The 17,728-nt window shown below is 43.4% G+C and overlaps 2 protein-coding genes across 5 annotated transcripts in view; one reads left to right on the top strand and one right to left on the bottom strand.

Annotated features, from left to right (window-relative positions):
- The window catches only part of cdon (cell adhesion associated, oncogene regulated), a 32,249-nt gene extending 22,563 nt beyond the window's left edge, over nt 1-9,686 (top strand). For 2 of the 3 annotated variants that reach the window (XM_086125911.1, XM_086125909.1), the window contains 8 exons: nt 307-488; nt 1,458-1,563; nt 3,182-3,304; nt 3,661-3,852; nt 4,063-4,337; nt 4,481-4,560; nt 5,846-6,114; nt 6,722-9,686. In XM_086125911.1, coding sequence (XP_085982037.1) covers nt 307-488; nt 1,458-1,563; nt 3,182-3,304; nt 3,661-3,852; nt 4,063-4,337; nt 4,481-4,560; nt 5,846-6,114; nt 6,722-6,867 — 1,373 coding nt within the window. In that variant the 3' untranslated portion in view covers nt 6,868-9,686. The remainder of the gene's footprint in view (nt 1-306; nt 489-1,457; nt 1,564-3,181; nt 3,305-3,660; nt 3,853-4,062; nt 4,338-4,480; nt 4,561-5,845; nt 6,115-6,721) is intronic. The other variant, XM_086125910.1, reaches the window with a different exon arrangement.
- Nucleotides 6,770-8,817, bottom strand: LOC147196957 (V-set and immunoglobulin domain-containing protein 10-like 2). 2 transcript variants are annotated; one of them, XM_086125912.1, is made up of 3 exons: nt 8,738-8,817; nt 7,538-7,933; nt 6,770-6,918 (listed from the first exon to the last, which is right to left on the bottom strand). In XM_086125912.1, exons 1-2 carry the CDS (start codon nt 8,799-8,801, stop codon nt 7,581-7,583), a joined length of 417 nt encoding a protein of 138 aa, XP_085982038.1. In that variant the 5' UTR covers nt 8,802-8,817; the 3' UTR covers nt 6,770-6,918; nt 7,538-7,580. The 2 variants fall into 2 exon arrangements, 1 of the variants encoding a protein (XP_085982038.1); XR_015102508.1 differs by having other exon boundaries at nt 6,778-6,918; nt 7,516-7,933.
- Nucleotides 9,687-17,728: the final 8,042 nt, after the last annotated feature.

Below are 17,728 nucleotides of genomic sequence, written 5' to 3'. Positions count from 1 at the left end.
TGCAAATTCACATACCTTTACATGACTTCAAACTAACCAATAAATAATTTTTTGTTATCCAGCACAGCATTTTTTTGCTTTTCATGTTGCGAAACATTTTCACTTTTCAAGTCGTGCAATACATTTTAAAATAGAGTTCAGTTGAATTTAATCTTAAAGTACACACAAAACATTCTGCATGCAATTCAAACTAGTCAAGTTTTACATCAAAAAATGAAATTGATGTATTTTTTGACAGGTGTTTGTAGATTTTAAGGCCAGCTCAGACATCGTCACCACTTTGTTTGTCCACCGTCCGTCCCTCAGGCGCCACCTACAGGTTCCGCGTGGCAGCGATGAACTTGTACGGCGAGAGTCCTCACAGCATGGTATCAAGACAGTACCAGGTGCCCCAAGCCAGCCCCCGCATGGCCGATCGGCCCGTGGTGGGACCGCACATCTCTGCCACCGACGCCATCAGCGACACGCAGATCATGCTGCGCTGGACTGTGAGTATGTGCACTCTACGTCAGGGCTACGTGTTTTCAAAAGTTGCTGATTGGTCGCTATGAGGTGGCCATGGGTAATATGGCCTTTATATAAAATGTGCCATCAACCCGAAAGTGTAGGTGCAATAATTGAACTCTGGTTCTTTCCCTGCACTGACATTCCATGACCTAAGAGCCAGCTTCTGTAGGCAAAGCAAAGCAATGCAGGGCAGATTTATTGATACCACACATTTCAGACAGAAGCCAAGTCAATGTGCTTCACACACGCAAAGACGCAACACCTGAAAGCATTTAAGAAGACAGCAGCTAACAACATACAGAAGCAGAGAAATGAACAGCACATGAACAGAAGACTTGAAATCTGAAATCTTGAAACAGTACCCCAAAAAAAAAAAAAGGCAACATGTACATTTGTTTATTTTTAAGAACAGTGGAGACGGTGTTGACAGGGAGTTTGAAGCAGTTGTGAGAACTATCTGTTCTTCCGCCACATTTGCCACAGGTTCCCACATAAATATGCAGCTGTTGGTCTTTGAAGAGCCATGGGGGAATCTTGAACTTATGAAAGTGTCAAAAAGTAAAAGAAAGATCATGCATACTGAACATTAGGAGTAGAAGTCATGCAGAGGTCACATGGTGCAAGATTAGAACCTGCAAAAACAAGTACCTGCAACCAGTCTGGGTGGGTAGAGTAGAGACCAATATAGAAGGACAAAAAACAAAGTGACTTCCCTTCTCGTTTTCATAGCGATTAATTTATATCGTGCAAACTTTCAAGAGTCGATGGGCGCAGATAATTGCCGTCCTTTCCCTAACCTCTGACTCTCATTATCTCTGGTCGACTTCCGCGCAATCAGAGAGCGGACGGCTGATAGTGGGCTGCTCCATTAGCTGCTGGGGGAAAAAAAAGCTAATTGTGGTCTAATGCAACGATTTTCTTTTTCCTTCTTCCTTTTCTTCCGCTTGCAGTACAGTCCCTCGAGTAACAACAACACTCCCATCCAAGGCTTCTACATCTACTACCGGCCCACTGACAGCGACAACGACAGCGACTACAAGCGCGACGTGGTCGAAGGTGCGTGGAAATGTATAAACAGACAAAAGCAAACACCTAGAATAATGTTTTGCAAACGTTTAAGCTACGAGCCCTTTTCGACATCGCAGCAGAGATGGCGGACCCTACTTTCTCCCTACGCGAGGCCTGTTTGACCGCCATTAAAGGCATCGTGTTGAATTCTGCCCGCCATATACAGTGTAACATACTAAACGACATACAACAGACAGTGTTGGCTTCTCCAGTTGTGGTTTTGCTGAATGGCTTCCAAGTTAATTGGCCGGAGTTGAAATACGAGAGTGGGCAGCAGGGCTTCGCAGCGGCTCGGGTTGCCGTCTGGAATGCAAACTAGCCATCGCGCCACAGGAAAGGAAAGGACAGGACATGAAAGGAAGTGGTGGTGGTGGTGGCTGTGGTCGGTGGGGGGGGGGGTGGTCTTAACGTGGGACTTCTATGGATGATCCACTTTTACAGCAGGTCAGCCTAAAGTCAGTTGAGGCTACGATGTTAAATTTGGCCCTGATTTAAGGTAAAGGGCACTTTTGGACCTCGGGTCAAACAGTTCGGGCATTCCAAATATATAATAAATATAGAAATAGGGCTAATAGTAAAAATACGGCAATGATCAAGTAAGTAAATATAAACAAATAATACAATAATTATCCAAAAATATAACAATGAAATAAGTGTAAGAATGAAATCAATATAATAGAATCAAGTAAAAAATATATAATAAATCCATCCATCCATTTTCTGAACCGCTTTATCCTCACAAGGGTTGTGGGGGGTGCAATTTAGAGTGTTCAGCCATGCATATTTTTGGAATGTGGGAGTTACCCGCAGGAAACCCACACAGGCCCGGGGAGAACATGCAAACTCCACACAGAGGAAGGTCGGAGCTGGGATTGAACCCACAGCCTCTGCACAAACAAATGAAATATAATAGGGGTGAAAAAAAAGAACATTTTCAGTGATGGACAAAAACTAAATCAGTAGAAATCACATTAATAAAATTAATTCATCATTAAAATGAATGATACAAATAAGTAAAAAATATAATAGAAATCAAGTAAATGTTAAATATGCAAAGTAAACATATAATAATTTTATTCGTGTGTGTGTGTGTGTGCGCGTGTATATAGTAACAAGTACAACAAAAATAGAAAATAGCAAGAAAGCATACACATTTATTAATACTCTAACTTTTACACGAGCTACAGCAACTACAGTGTCCAACACCGTGAGATGAAACAACAACAACAAAAATCCACATTGGTTGAAAATGTGATTGTGTCTTGCTGCGGGTGTGTGTGTTTTATACATGTGTATCTGTGTTAATACTGGAGTTGAGCCAGCACAAACACAAGCTGCCATATATGGAGCTAAACGAGAGTGAAGCAACTGTGTAAAGGCCCATGGGACTGACGAGACGTGTGCGTGTGTCTCTCTTACTGTTAGTGTGTTGTGCCTGTGTGAGTGTGTGTGTGATTGTGTAGTATGGGGGGAGCACAAGAGCGCATGAAAGAACATGACCTCAGCCGAGTGGAAAAAATAATGACAGGATTAAAACCTCCACAAAATGCCACGGCTGTCCTCTTTCCAGAAAGTCACCGCTCACTCTTCTTCACCTCGCCCCTAGGTGTGAAAGACTGGCACATGATCGGACACCTGCAGGCAGAGACGTCGTACGACATCAAGATGCAGTGCTTCAACGACGGCGGCGAGAGTGACTATAGTAACGTCATGATCTGCGAGACCAGAGGTAAGAACAAGCCGAACAAACAAGCAATTAGCACTAAAAGCTGATAAAATTTCGATAACCGATTACCGGTAATCAATCGATGAATGAAAAAAACAATTTATGAATTAAATAATGTCTTTGTTGATTCGTTAATGCATACAACAATAAAGATATGAATTGCAGGCATAACTGTTTGACTGAGGGGTGTTTGAATGTTGTTAACCTGTTAAAAAAAAAAAAGAAAATGAAAAATCAAAGAGCTAATATCAGCCGATTAGATGATTAATCGGTCGGGGCCTACTAAAAACATAACCTCCTTGGCGGAGGGAAGAGGAATATGTCAACATCCTTTTTTTGTGTGTGTTCCTGTTTTCCAGCTCGCCAGTCTCCGGGTTCGGCGAGCCAGAGGCCCGTGACGCCGCCGTGGCCTCACTCGCAGGAGCCCGCCGGTCCGCCCGGGGGTCTGCTGTACCTTATCGTGGGCTGTGTGCTGGGCGTGATGGTCCTCATCCTGCTGGCCTTCATCGCCATGTGCCTGTGGAGGAACCGACAGCACAACAACATGCACAGTGGGTGTAGATGTTGAACGCCGCGGCAAACGTTTATTGAGCCTTTCTAAACACCTATGCTCACCTTGAATAAACAGAATAAAACAATAAAATAAACAGACAAGTAATACTTGAAGTGACAAAGAGACTGATTACTGGTGTTCATCTTGTGAGGGAAAGTAATGGGACGAGAATTGAGCCTTGTGGTATGCCTTCTATTTCCTGCTGCAGAATACAACCCTCCAGGCTACTTGTACCAGCCGGCTGACATGAATGGACATGTTCTAGAATACACCACGTTAGCCGGCACCGGCCACATGAATGGCGGTGTCCATGGGGGCTACGGACACAGTGTGGGCGGCAGCATGTTGCCCTCAGGGTGCCACCACCTGCACCACAAACACCCCAACGGCCTGCCGCTGCACAATGGCAATGGTGGCCTCTACCCGGGTGGACACAACCATGGTCATGACAGCACCCTGCCCCACCCTCACCACCACCATAATGTGAGTGCGGGACCACCGAGGTGCCCCTCAGCTGTTCTGTTCCATTTTTTTTTTTCGATTCTGTTCTAAAATACAATTTAGGAATCCTAGAAAATATAGTCCTACTTGTTTAATCTGAGCTATTTCCTACTTTTTATTTGTAGGGAGGTGGCATGTACACAGCTCTTGCCCAGTCGGACTCTTCAGACTGTATGATCTGTCAGAACCTGTGCAACAATAACAGGTAACGTTTACAAGTGGTGGTGTGATCATGAACGAACACAATTGATTTTGGGTGGCGCAAGATGTTAGTTTAGAGTTCAAATCTTTGTATGCAGTAATGGGAAGAGAACGGAGCCTTGTGGAACACCTGAACTGGTGTATATTAGTGTCTTTCGACTTATTTAACTATTAACCAATATATGAGCTTATAGTAGTTCTCATTTTAAACAGGTCTTCATACATTTAGGGACCATTGGACGAGGTCAAGCACAAAATCCGATAAGCGTCATTTTGACAAAAAAGAGCCACACAACTACAAGCAGTGGACTGTCATGTCACTTTACACAATTCACAAAAAATTGAGATGTCAGCTTTGGCATTTAAACTCTTCCTTCTGTATGGGGTTTGGATTTGGGTTCTGGTTCAAGAACAGACTCGGATTAAGTTTAGAGTTAGGTTTTGTAGGAAGGGTTACAGTTAAGACTAAGGTTTTGGTTTAGAAAGTGAGGGATATGACTCGGGTTAGTGTTGTTAATCTTATTAAGCAGCCAACAAGCACCTGCTTAAGAAACTTTTGCTTTTAAAGCCCACATTTTTATTTCCCTCACGATGACTCTTCCATTGAGTCCATTTGCGGTGGTCTGTTTAGGACTTTGTCACATAGCGTGTCGTCGGGAGCAAGTCCAGCTGCCTTTTTTTCCTTCTTGTACTCCACGTTCCCATGCTGCTTCCGTTTATGTGCTCAAGGCTCGGCGGCATCACAGTTTACCTTATGTGCAACCAGCCAACACATGGGCCGCGCTAATGAGCCTCCTGTTTATTTATTTACACAGGCGGGAAAGAAAACGAGGATCGCCGTCGGGGAGTCTTATTCAGATAGCAGGAAGCGTGGGGAAACCCGATGCTGCTCTTTGAATGGGATTCCATGTTGGCTTTGCAGACTTATAAAGTGTCACATTATGCAAGGACGCTCCTGTGGATTTGAACATAAACACAATGGCAACGGGTCAGCAACCCACAGACTGACAGACCCATTTTCACTGCTATGTAGATTCAGAACGTAACACACTTTACAATAAGCAGCAAAGTCATATAATCTTTATCCTCTGAGTAGAACGGCTAATATTCATGCTGTGCTGATGAGCGGACTGACGTTGAGAATCCCACTTGAGTTCTTGGCAAAACAAATTTGAATCCAGTCCAGTACATTTGATTAGGACAGTTATTTTACTTAAGCGTAATACATTTGCGTTTGGGTCTGCAGCTCTATTGCCCTCACAAACTTGCGTTTCTGTGCGGCTTTCCAGGTGTTACAACAAGACCAACGGCGTCCTCTCTGGAGGTACGCTTCCCCTCATGCACCGAGTGGCACCCTGCCAGCAGGACGGTCTGGAGATGGTTCCTCTGAATGGAGCGGCGACGTCTCCTTGCGGCCTCCACCGACCCCCCACGGGCGAACGGCTGCCCGATGACCTTGAGGTCGCCCACCCGCCCGGCGAGCACCGAGAGTCGCCGCCTTCGCAACGCTCGTGTTGTCTCGATGGAGACGATGCGAAATGTCTGGCAGATGACACAGGTGAAAATTAACATATCTTCCCAGAGTTCCCAATGGCCACCCCCGCCCCTGACACAAATATATAGTTGAAATAAACTAGCAAACAGCTCCAACATATCACATGTATTTATTTATTTGTCTAACCCCCTATATCCAAAACTTAAAATACAAAAAAAAAAGACAATTTACTATTAGCATACTATCTGAAACACCACATTCACCCCCCCGGCAAAAAAAAAATCTAATTGATTTGGAAGAAGAATATATATATATATATACAGCATATATATATATATATATATATATATATATATATATGTGTGTGTGTGTGTTTGTGCAAACAAATACTGATCTGCTTCAAATATTTGGCCAACAAAAGATGATATTTAACTTGACGCAAAGGTGACAATTTTATTTTAGAGCCTAATTTACGATACTTGATTTTGTTGTTTACGATGATACTAATGCAGCGTGTTATACCGGAGACAAATTCCTTGTGTGTTCTACATACTTGGCCAATAAAGATGATTCTGATTCTGATACTATTTATCATAATTCTTTCAATGTGACTAACCTGTTCTTTGATTGTTACTTTTGCATGTGTGCACATGTGTGTTTGTGTGCGCAGCAGAGGAGGAGCTGGACTGCGTGCATCAGGACGGTCTGGTGCTGTGCTGGGACACTCTGGGCCTTCCAGACTCGGACTGTGATGAAAAGCCCGGCTGGATGTCCGGTGGGGGTGAGCTGATCCAGGCCAGCCTCCAGGAGGTCTGAGGTCCCTACGGTGTGGGGGTGGAGCTACTGTGGTGATGTCAAAAAGAGGACCTGAGAAAAGACAGTGGGAGGACCTAAGAGAGGACTTTGTCCGACAAGGACGGCAAACTGTCGCGGCCACCGGAGACTGAAACGGAACTCCCAAAGACTCCTTAGATGACTTATTTATTTTTTTCCCGTAGTAAACTATTAATTCATATGAATGTATCTGTGTCAAAGAACAAAGTTGTCAGTCTTTTTTATTATTTATGCTTTTTTTTTTTGCTTTGCCTGCGAACTGTTTTGTGTTTTGGAGATTTAGCGACTTGTAAAATTTTGTAATAATATAAAGAGACGATAAGGAAGAATTAGTCAACACACTGTCAGCCTTCCTCATAATACACCGTGGTGTGTGAGTGAATGAGAGTGTGAATTGGACTATTAGTGAGTGAATGAATGAGTGCGCTACGGAGAAATTGTGAGTTAATGTAAAGGAGCGTGTCGGCTGTTGGCAAACGAGTGATTCATTTAATTTGTGAGGTTGTGAGTTAGTTGGAGCGTTCGAGTAAACGGGTGGGGATGAGTGAATGAACCCATGAGAATCAGTAGTTTTTGACTGAGTGAGAACATTGGACTATTAACTTATACAGATGACAGTGAGTGACTCACAGTGAGTGAGCTTGTAAGTTACCGAATTGGTTAGAGAGTGAGTAACTTTAACCATCAGGTCGTCATCAGTCATCCTCCATGTCAAGCCTGGTGTAATAGAAGATCACCCTGGATGTGTTGTACAAAGCCTGGCAGGTGTACGTGCCCTCCGCCTCCTGCCGCACTTCCTCGACCACCAGGGCGGAGGTGTTGGCGGGCACGCGCACGACAACCACACCGCCCGGGCGAGCCTGCAGCTTAGGACCGTGACCGTAGTCGTAGGCCAGAGCCACGCTGCTGTCCGAACCGGCTCGGGTGAAGCCCCAGATGAAGATGGAGGGCGGGTCGGCACCGCAGTCCAAGCGGACCGAGCTCCCTGAAGTCACGGTCACGTTGAAGCTCATGTACTTCACCTCCTCGGGGTCAAAAAGATCCAGAGCTGAGGGTACAACAATACTTGGTGAGTGAGTGAGGGTTCGCTTGTGGGTTACTAATTTGGTTGATTATTGAGTGAGTGAGTGAGTAAGCATGTGAAAAAGTGAGAGTTAGTTTGTTGGTGAATGACTGAGTGAGAGTTGGTTTGGGGGTGACTTAAGTTGGTTGGTGGGTGACTAAATTGGTTTGTGAGTGAGTCGACTTCAGTTCCTTCGTGAGTTAGAGGGATAGAGAATTAGTTTATTGAGCGAATGAATTCATGAGGTGGCGAGTGAGTGTGTTCGATTGACTTTGTGAGTCATTTTTTCCCTCAACTCAAATCATCTGCAATCCATTTGTTTTTAAGAGAAATGTTACAAAAGGACTTTGAATTCATGTAACATTTTTGGGCTAATATTTTGAGTTCATGCAGGCATTTATGGTTGAAAATATGAATATAGGCAATTATCAACATTTTGAGGGTGCCAGTTACTTATGGTGTTCCCCCCCCCCCCCCCCCCTCAAAAATTGGCAACAAGTTCCCAAAGTCCCAACTACCGTATCAGAGTATTTCAATAACCTGCTGGAATGGACTATTTCTCTCTTTGGCCTTCTGGCTGAGTGATAATGTTCACATGCAATTTCTGAGAAAATGACTTGAGTCACATATTAATACGTATCTTGGCCAAGAGACATCGCAGTTAGCCCGGAATGTGCTAATTCATTTGCCTCGGGCCTGTTGGATGCGTCCCGTTTGTTCACCTTGAAGGAGGTTTATCATTTAGACAAAAAGGTATGCTGGAACGTGTATAGTCGGTCGAGTGCTCACCCTGGAGAGGAAGAAGCAGAATCCAGGTGGCCAGCAGGCAGACTGGAGGAAACATCCGGAACATGCTGTCACACCGAGTTCGCAATTTCTCTCTGCCGCTGATTCTTTTTGGGACGTGTTTGAGCTGCCTGCTAAAATATTTAGTCGAGCTGCAGATTGGTCGTGAGGGTGGAAGGCATTGCGATACTTCATGTTTTATTCAAACAGCTGCCGCATGTTGTGTTATCATGAGAGAACACGTACATGTATTTTGCCGTACAGTATGTAGTTGGGTTGCAAAAGCGCAAACGTTATGGTTGTTGTACCCAGCAAGGTGTTTGCGGTGTGAAGAGGTGTGCAATGATGCCGCTCCAGGCTGAAAACCTCAGCGCGGCCCGTAAAATTGCGCTCATGGAGGCGAGCCAAGACTGAAGAGAAGGCTCTAATTAGTCAGCGCTCACAGTTTGACTTGCTTTGGGCCAGGGGAGCCACCACTGACTATTTATAGACAAACATGCTGTAAACCCAACTCATTTGCTTGCTGCACCAACGGCACGCACTTTCCAGTTTGTGAGTGAGTCAGTGAATCAATGATTTTGTTCACAAGCTCTTAGATACACATGGACGATGGGTAACGAGGCTAAAATTGGAGAAGAGTGCATAACCAACGCAAACTGTCTTTGCGACTCACTGAACATACGGCGTCTGAGCAATAGAGGTTACAACACCATATTACAAACACTAAAACTTAAGAATGCTGAACTGTGACTTAATCTAATATTTCTATTATTTCTGTTGCCATTCCTTTATATATATATATATGTAAAATTTCCGGATTTGGTTAGCAGCGTTCCAGAATGGCTCACGAGTTGAGTGTCAAGGGTGGAAAAACAGAACGATTTGAGGATGCCACCCCTACGACAAAGTTTGTACCCCGACAGGCACAATGACTAATAAAAGTACATCTTGATGTGTGGTCTCTGAAATGGAGCAGAAGCTTCCCAGCTGCAAACAGCATGCCACTTGAACAGTGTGGCTCACTTGGGAAGGAGGAAAGGACAGGGGTAGTGGTTGGGTGGGGTCCACAGAAAAGCAAAAGGATGTCATCATCAGGACACTTGACATCGCTTTGAGCCTTAGCTTGGGGCTCTGCAAAATAATTGGAAAACCAACACGTATGCATCATTTCAAGCACATAGGGACAATAAAACCAACACAAATCAATTCTTCTTCTTTACCTTTGCTTTGGACTCGTGAAAGGTTCTGATATGATTCGGGTATATCCTGTAACAACCCAGCACCAAGATAGTTTGTTCTTTTAAAAAAAAAAGTAATATACAGCTCAGAACAACAGAGGTCAATGTCTCTTGATTACGAACTCGTCAGTTAAATACAAAAGCACAAACGCATGAGTATTCGCTTGTTAGTTAGCACCGTGGGATGAAAACTGAAGATTTGAAAAAAAAGGCAGATTAAAAAAATCGTTTTCCTGTCAACCTTATTGCCTTTAGGATCTGCGTGTGTTTTAATCAAGGAAACTAGCACTTCATAATTTTGGCATTTATAAAAGCAAAGACTAGACACATAAATAAAGTGTAAAGACATCAACATCGATTTCATGCGGCGATCCAATTCACTGCACCTTCTAGTGTGCCCACCAGGGGACAGTACCGCATCAGAAATTCATGTGGACACAAACAAAGAAGAATAACTTTTCCTTGCACTACTACTCAGTAAGTTGCTGCATTAGTCGTTTTTCATAGGGGATAAAGAACACATACCTGTGAGTATTATTACATTATCTGTCTAAATGTGTTACTCCAACCGCAATATTTATGTTCAAACACCCGTAGGTTAAAGGGTTGTAAAACCGGGACTACCATGCCAACCGTTAGCATGTCAGTAGCATTTTCCATTAGGAGTTAGCATTAAGATCGTTGGTGGTGGAATCGGGGAGGGGGTTCTTTTTTTTTCCTTATATATGCTAGGTCTAAAGGTTTGTGTTTTATGTTATGTTTGACAGTAAACTTCATCTGGGAGAGGCCTCTTTTTTTATGATGAATTGTCAGGGGTTCGATTCCTGTGTGGAGTTTACATGATCTCCCCCATTTTCCCCATGAATACTCCTGTTTCCTCCCACATTCCAAAAAATTTGCATGGTCGATTGAACGCTCTAAATTGTCCCTAGGTGTGAGTGCGAATGGTTATTTCGCTGTGTGTGCCCTGCAATTGGCTGGCAACCAGTTCAGGGTGTCCCCCGCCTACTGCCCGAACACAGTTGGGATTGGCTCCAGTAGGCCCGCGACCCTCGTGAGGATGAGCAAATTTGCAAATGGATAGATGGGTGAATGGAAGAGTTCAGCGACAGCACAAGGCTCCAGACTTACTCTTTTTTTTCCTTTTGTTTTACTAGTAGCAGCGTGGTCGCTAACTAGAAAATTTTGGGGCACAAGTAGAGGTTTTAGAGGCGCACGTGTTAAATATTTCCCATTTGTACTAGATGACAAATAAATGGGCTGGAGTGTGGAGCAGAAGTTTGTTCGTAACAGAACATATTTAGAATTGAGTTTTTTTAATAAGCGAACTGGTCGCACATGCCTGAGGTGATTTATACATTTCCAATCACTGTCTTGGATTTTAAGCCTCAAACGTGTGAGTGCAAACCACTCTGTCACCATGCTGCCCTGATGTTGTACTTGATACTCAAGACAATAAGTAATCTGGATGAATTTAAGTTTTAGGCCATATTTGCTTGTTAAAATCAGTTTCATATGTTCCGTACAACGCTGCACTACCCAACCCCTACCAAAACAAACAAAAATAAAGCAACCGTGTTGCATTTTATTTGCACGCTTCATGATCACTATGTTGAATTTGCCCAATGAAGACGTCAGTGTGAAAGCCGAGCATGAACGTCAGAAATGGAACAACAAAGGTATTGTTTAGCATTGTCTCAATAAAAATGACTCACCAGTCCCACTGGCTCATTGATTGCTGTTACATGTCAACAGTTGAAATGACTTCCAGATGAAAGCTAACTGGCTTAGTTTGCATGAAGTCAACACAAACAAGCAGGAGGCATTTACAAATACTTTTCTTTGGCGTTGAAGCAGCTGTGGCCACGAAGCGTCTGACGCAGGACCAATTCCAAGTCTCTAAATCATTTGAAATTCATTTAATCACCGTCTTATCTCATATTTATAGTCCAATAAGAATTTGGAAAATGTTATTGGGGATTATTTATGTAGTTCATAGGATTTGATGGATAATGAGAAAATGAAATTTCATGGAGGTAAATCTTTCCAATCATAGCCCGCTGATTGCAACCATGTAGTGAAAAAAAAATAAAGAAAACATCGCTTGTAATGTTCACAAAACCTAAAGTTTGAATTTGAACATATCTCAGGTTAGCAATAAATCAAAGAAATAACTGCTGAAAGTAACACTGACACACTAAGTCAGAAATCGATGCACTCACTCACTCTCTCACTCACTCACTCACTCACTCAGGGGGTCTCGTTAGGTTAGCAACACGCTTATGGGGACCCGGTAAAGGCTTTCCGTCTGGGTCAAAATGGACCTTTTTGTTTTTGGCAGCAGATGAGAGAGTTGACTGAGACACTCTGACTGTATCTGCGCAACACATTACGACCTCCCAACATGTGCAATGCACTTCCGCACTGTAGTCGCACATGGACCGGGTAGGGACCACCTGGATGGTAAAAGGCGCGGTACAAATTCAAATGTGCCCCCGTTGGTGCTGGCAACGTAACACTCTGATGTTGATCAGCGATTTTTTTTCTTTTTCTTTTTAACTTTTTGGGCCCCAGGGAATGGCTTACAAGAGAGAAGAAAGGTTTTCAAAGACCCCCTCAATGATCCTTATAACAATTAAACATAACGAGGTGTCCCCCTAATTGATTCCCTGGTCCCCATATTCATAAAAATCTGACTAGTAGAAGCCAGTTTTGCTCCAGTCGGGCTCGGGAGGTTTCGCTTGCGTTTGAGAATTGCAACGCAGAGCTTTTTTTTTTCTTCAGCATTTCCCACATGGCTGGGATCGCTGGATTTATTATTATTTTTTGTGTGTGTACTTGCGATCAGAGCTATTGCGATATGTCATTTTAAAATAGGTGATATTATTCTCATTCATTATTTCATCTGCAATTCACTGATGGCCCTGGATTAGAATGTCTTCTCAACAGTCAAATGTGGGATGTTGTGGTGGAGCCCTCCAGTTTCTGCCTTTCAACCAGCAATAAAATGAGTGTGCGGCACAGCGAGAGACGTGATTTCACTTGTGAAGTTTTATGATGAAACATTTTTGGGTTGTTTGATGCTATTGGAAGGTGAATTGGGAACAATAAAAGAAACTCAAGTTTCCAGGTATGCAGTCCACCTCTGGTTGTGTCGACTTATGGCTTCCAGCTTTTTTTTTTTTTTTTTGGAACGTGGAAGACATGAATGCATTATGTTTCTTTCTTTCTCTTTTTTTCCTCCCCGGAAAACTAACTTGAACTTTTGAGTTTCTCAAGAGTGGTGTCAGCATCTGGAAGCAGTAGAAGTCTTGTCTGGAAGATAAAGTAAGGAAGATATGAATGCCAATGTCCAGTCTGGGATCAATTACAGAGAAACGGAGTGGGCGGGGCCACGGGGGTTGGGTGGGGGCAGATAGTATATCTCCATGTGGATCCTCACACACACTCACTCAAACACACTAAGCAAACATCTTGTGTGTGTGTGTATAAGAGAGAGTGTGCGTGTATGTGTGTGTACACGTGTGGTTTTTGGTTGGCCCCGCCTCCCTCACTGCCTCCTCAGCCATTTAACAAGAAGCTTGTGGCGGCTCCAGATGTGCAGGCCCGCCACTGCCGCCGCCTGCCGTCAGAGCCGCCAGAGCTGCTGGCTGACGCGACCGCGTGCTGGATCAGTGACTGCGCCAGTTACTTTTTGGTTTTGGTGCATTAGTTTGTGTGCCCATGAGTGAGAGTGCCTGACTGACTGACTGAGTGAGTGAGTCAGTTTAGTTCGTGAGCGAGCCAGTTCATGTGTTTTTGTGAAACTAGTCTGTGAGCGAGCGAGTGAAATAGTTGTGAATTTGGGATCTAAAGGTGACTTATTTAGTTAGCGATTTAATAGGCGAGCCAGTTTTGTGTGTGTGTGTGTATGTGAATTAGTTTGCATTTTCGTGAGTGAGTGCCTGACTGACTGACTGAGCAATCGAGCGAGTTAATGGCGATGAGCTGGTTAGTGTTTTGTTGTGAATTAATTTGTGAGTGAGTTGTCAATTAGTGAGTTAACAGTTTGCTCATTATTTTTTGTTCATGAGTTAGTTACAACGTGAGTCAATGTGTTTTTATAAATTAGTGAGTGAGTGAAAAGTTTTGTGAATTAAGGAGTTAGGCGTTAGTTAATTATTCAGTTGAGCCAGTTAGGTTTTTCTTTTTCTTTGTGAATTTTTTTTTTGCGTTTGTGAGTGAGTGACTGACTAAGTGAGTTAATGATGATGAATGTCAGTCAGTAAGTTAGTGGGCCAATCACTGTGGTGACTTAGTTTAATGAGTTGGTGTTAGTGAGTGAGCAAGTGAATGAAATAGTTGTGAATTACTGCATCAGTGAGTGCGTTAATGACTACTGAGTAAGTCAGCCAGTTACAATTTTTTTGTGCGTGAAATAATTAATTTGTGGTTTTTGTGAATTAGTTTGTGAGTTGGAGTTACGGTGTGAGTAGATGAGTTATTGAGTGACTCAGATAGGTCAAGTTTCCCCAACCTTTTCTGAGCCTTTTGAAAGAATCTTTCAGAAGCTCGCCCAGATGACCACCCAACGAAAATATCACAAAAAGCAAACATTCCAAAATATTGACGACCTCGTTTCTGTTTACTCACAGCTCGGTGATCTGATTTGAAGTGTAATTTCCAGATTTTTACAAGAGCGCTTGTGGCAACATCTGCACGCCACTCAGTAGTGCATTGTGGGATGCGCAAGGCAGAGGAAGGAGTTGGAGGAAAGAAGAAGCTTGTCATGGAATGGAACTGTTTATGTGAAAACGTGCAGCGGAAAATATCTTCTAATTTGTTCACGTTACATTTTGACACTCTTGTCACACAATTAATAACTAAGCCAACCACCCTCATTATTATATTAATTTGGTAGTTATGAAGAGTCAGTCACGCTGATTGTGTCAGATTTGCATTACTACTCTTAGGTGTAACCAACACGAAAACCAGACAGCTCTCTGGGGAAGGGAAATAAGCAGTTGTGAAGCTGGAAACGTCATCAAGAGCCGCAATCACCAGTGTCCTGGAATGGGAAAACTAAACTCTGCTGCCATCTAGTGGCCACTAGTGTTTCTGTAGCAAAACGAATGGACGCTGCTCTTTTATTTTATTTTATTTTTCCAATTTATGGACCAATAGAGGGCGGCCCGGTAGTCCAGTGGTTAGCACGTCGGCTTCACAGTGCAGAGGTACCGGGTTCGATTCCAGCTCCGGCCTCCCTGTGTGGAGTTTGCATGTTCTCCCCGGGCCTGCGTGGGTTTTCTCCGGGTTTCCTCCCACATTCCAAAAACATGCATGGCAGGCTGATTGGACGCTCTAAATTGTCCCTAGGTGTGAGTGTGGGCGTGGGTGGTTGTTTGTCTCTGTGTGCCCTGCGATTGGCTGGCGACTGATTCAGGGTGTCCCCCGCCTACTGCCCGAAGACGGCTGGGATAGGCTCCAGCGCCCCCCGCGACCCTAGTGAGGATCAAGCGGTTCGGAAAATGGATGGATGGATGGACCAATAGAGACTCTGTGTGTGTGTGTGTGTGTGTGTGTGTGTGTTTCGTAGGGGGTGTCAAAGTGTGGGTGTGACTGTGCTAGAGGGTGTGCTCGTGTCCAGTATGTGAGTCTCTCAATCCTTGAGTGTGTTTACCTTGAATTTTATTGTGCACGGCAAAATCTTGCAAAATATAATCGGTTTCTTGCTTACCTATAAGAAAAAAATAATGTCTGTATTTTTTTGGAGACATGAGACAGTCAGCATATTCAAATACGTCGCAAGAATACAAATTGTCATTTGAAATTGTGGGGAAATGGCAAGATGAAATTAAGCAGTACACAGAGAAAATCAGCAGAGACTTTACTGAAGGTAAAGTGACTCCGCACACAAAGGCAAACAGAAGGGCAGAGCCTGTCACCATGGAAACCCATCAGCTTCTTCATCTCCATCATCATCGTCCTTATCATCTGTAGCCAATTTCTCACTAGGACACTTCAGCATTCTTACGAACTGAAAGTATGCCCACGCAAACCTTTTAACGTACTTTAATATACATTAAAACTCACTCTTTGAGGTTTTAAAAGCATCCCTGGAATTGAAAGCGTCCTTATTAGACAACCTGTGGCAGGGTGTACCTTCTGGACCTGGATTTGACACCTCAATCAGATAGGAGGATTTGCATTTTGGTCGTCGGTATATTTAATTTAAAAAAAAAAAAGTCAAACTAATACAATCTCTACCTAAAACGACATTAAAATGAAGCATTGTTGATTAAAAAGTTATTGATGAAATAATTAAAGGATCAAGTTCAGATACTTTTGTCTACACAGCGCATGCCATTTAAATGGACTTCCGCCCTAACGGACGCACCTCTGCGTTTATTTCCCGCAGCAAGCCTCACTGACATTCTTGTTTGTCTCTTCACATCCGTGCCAGTTTCCATGACAACATGACTTCACTCTCCCATCCTCTGCCACCGTGCATTCTTTTGACCTTCCACCGCTCTTTTCATTTTACCAATCCCCCCTCCTAAAAAAAAAAAAAGACAAGAAATAGCGGTGCGCCAACCTCTTCTCATTCCCCGACTCTAATTGGTGCTCACCGCATACTGGCGGGAAAAGTGATGGATGCGCATAAAGTTGATGACATGTTTATGATGACAAACAAATCTGCCTGCGGGCCATCTTCATCCTCCTCTGGCATCTATGGCATCAGACACAACTGAATGAATAGAAATGCAATGAATCTGTTCCAGCCAGAACACCGCATGTTTACTCTTGAACGCATATTTTTCATGATATTGTCCTCAACAGTCTTGCGCCATTATGGAAGCCTGGAGCTGCCAGTGGGGTGTAAAAATATTTTGACTGGCACATACGTTCAAACTTATTCGCAAGTACATTTTAACGTATTTAAACACGTTTGATCATAGTCAGTAGTATGTTCTAACGTACTCGTAAGTACTTTCAATCGTACTCGCAAATACGTTCGAAAGTACTTGTAGGCTAAACACTACAAACGCAACATTTTTCCAAATGCAAGAAGCAATGGAACCTCAACTCCTTTTAGCTTGTAAACATGGCAGTAATATTAGCCATTCTTCGCAGAGGATAAAGAAGATACGCATGTGAGTATTGTTATATGGTCTGTGTACATATGTTCCCCCACTGCGTTCAAATATATGTTGCTAAACCGTCACATAGATGCTAATTGTTAGCCCGTGTGCCTGTGGAGCTTCTGTAAATTAGAATTAAGGTAGCGCAGGCTATGTGGGGCTGTTAATTTTTTTTTCATTTATTTGTTTAATTTGATGGTAACCTTTGCCTGAGAGTTACAAGAAACATCTTGAAGTCTCAGTCGCTTATGGTGTAGTGGTACACTTGCCGGACTTGTGGGCGGGCAGCGTGGGATTGAGTACCACTCGGTGACGGTTTAGATGTGGGTGTGAATGGTCATTTGGCTCTACATGTCCCCTGCGACTGACTGGCAACCAGTTCAGGGTGTAGTATGTCATTATATCTGCTGAAATGCCACTTGTTGTAACATCAGTGGAGTCTCCGGCTCGCCAACCAGTGCTTATATCTCAAATCAAAGCAAAAAATTGTCCAATTAGCGGCTTGTATCATGTACAATCTCGAGGGGAAACTACAACTGAATCCGTTTATGTATGTATTGATTTGACAATGTTTTCTGTTGTGGTTGTGCGCGACTGCACTGTATCACACCAACAGCTGGTTCTAATATTTTGAT

The sequence above is a fragment of the Hippocampus guttulatus genome, chromosome 12, assembly GCF_054856545.1.
Source record: "Hippocampus guttulatus isolate MCC_2025c chromosome 12, RoL_Hgut_1.0, whole genome shotgun sequence".
NCBI lineage: Eukaryota > Metazoa > Chordata > Actinopteri > Syngnathiformes > Syngnathidae > Hippocampus > Hippocampus guttulatus.
Note: the sequence above shows the minus strand (reverse complement) of the source record. Positions and strands in the feature narration are given on the sequence as shown.

Coding starts and splice junctions, on each gene's coding strand:
- LOC147196957 (XM_086125912.1), bottom strand. CDS start 8,801: ATGTTCCGGATGTTTCCTCCAGTCTGCCTGCTGGCCACCTGGATTCTG. Junction 7,934..8,737: donor TCTGCTTCTTCCTCTCCAGG/GTGAGCACTCGA, acceptor TTGTACCCTCAG/CTCTGGATCTTTTTGACCCC.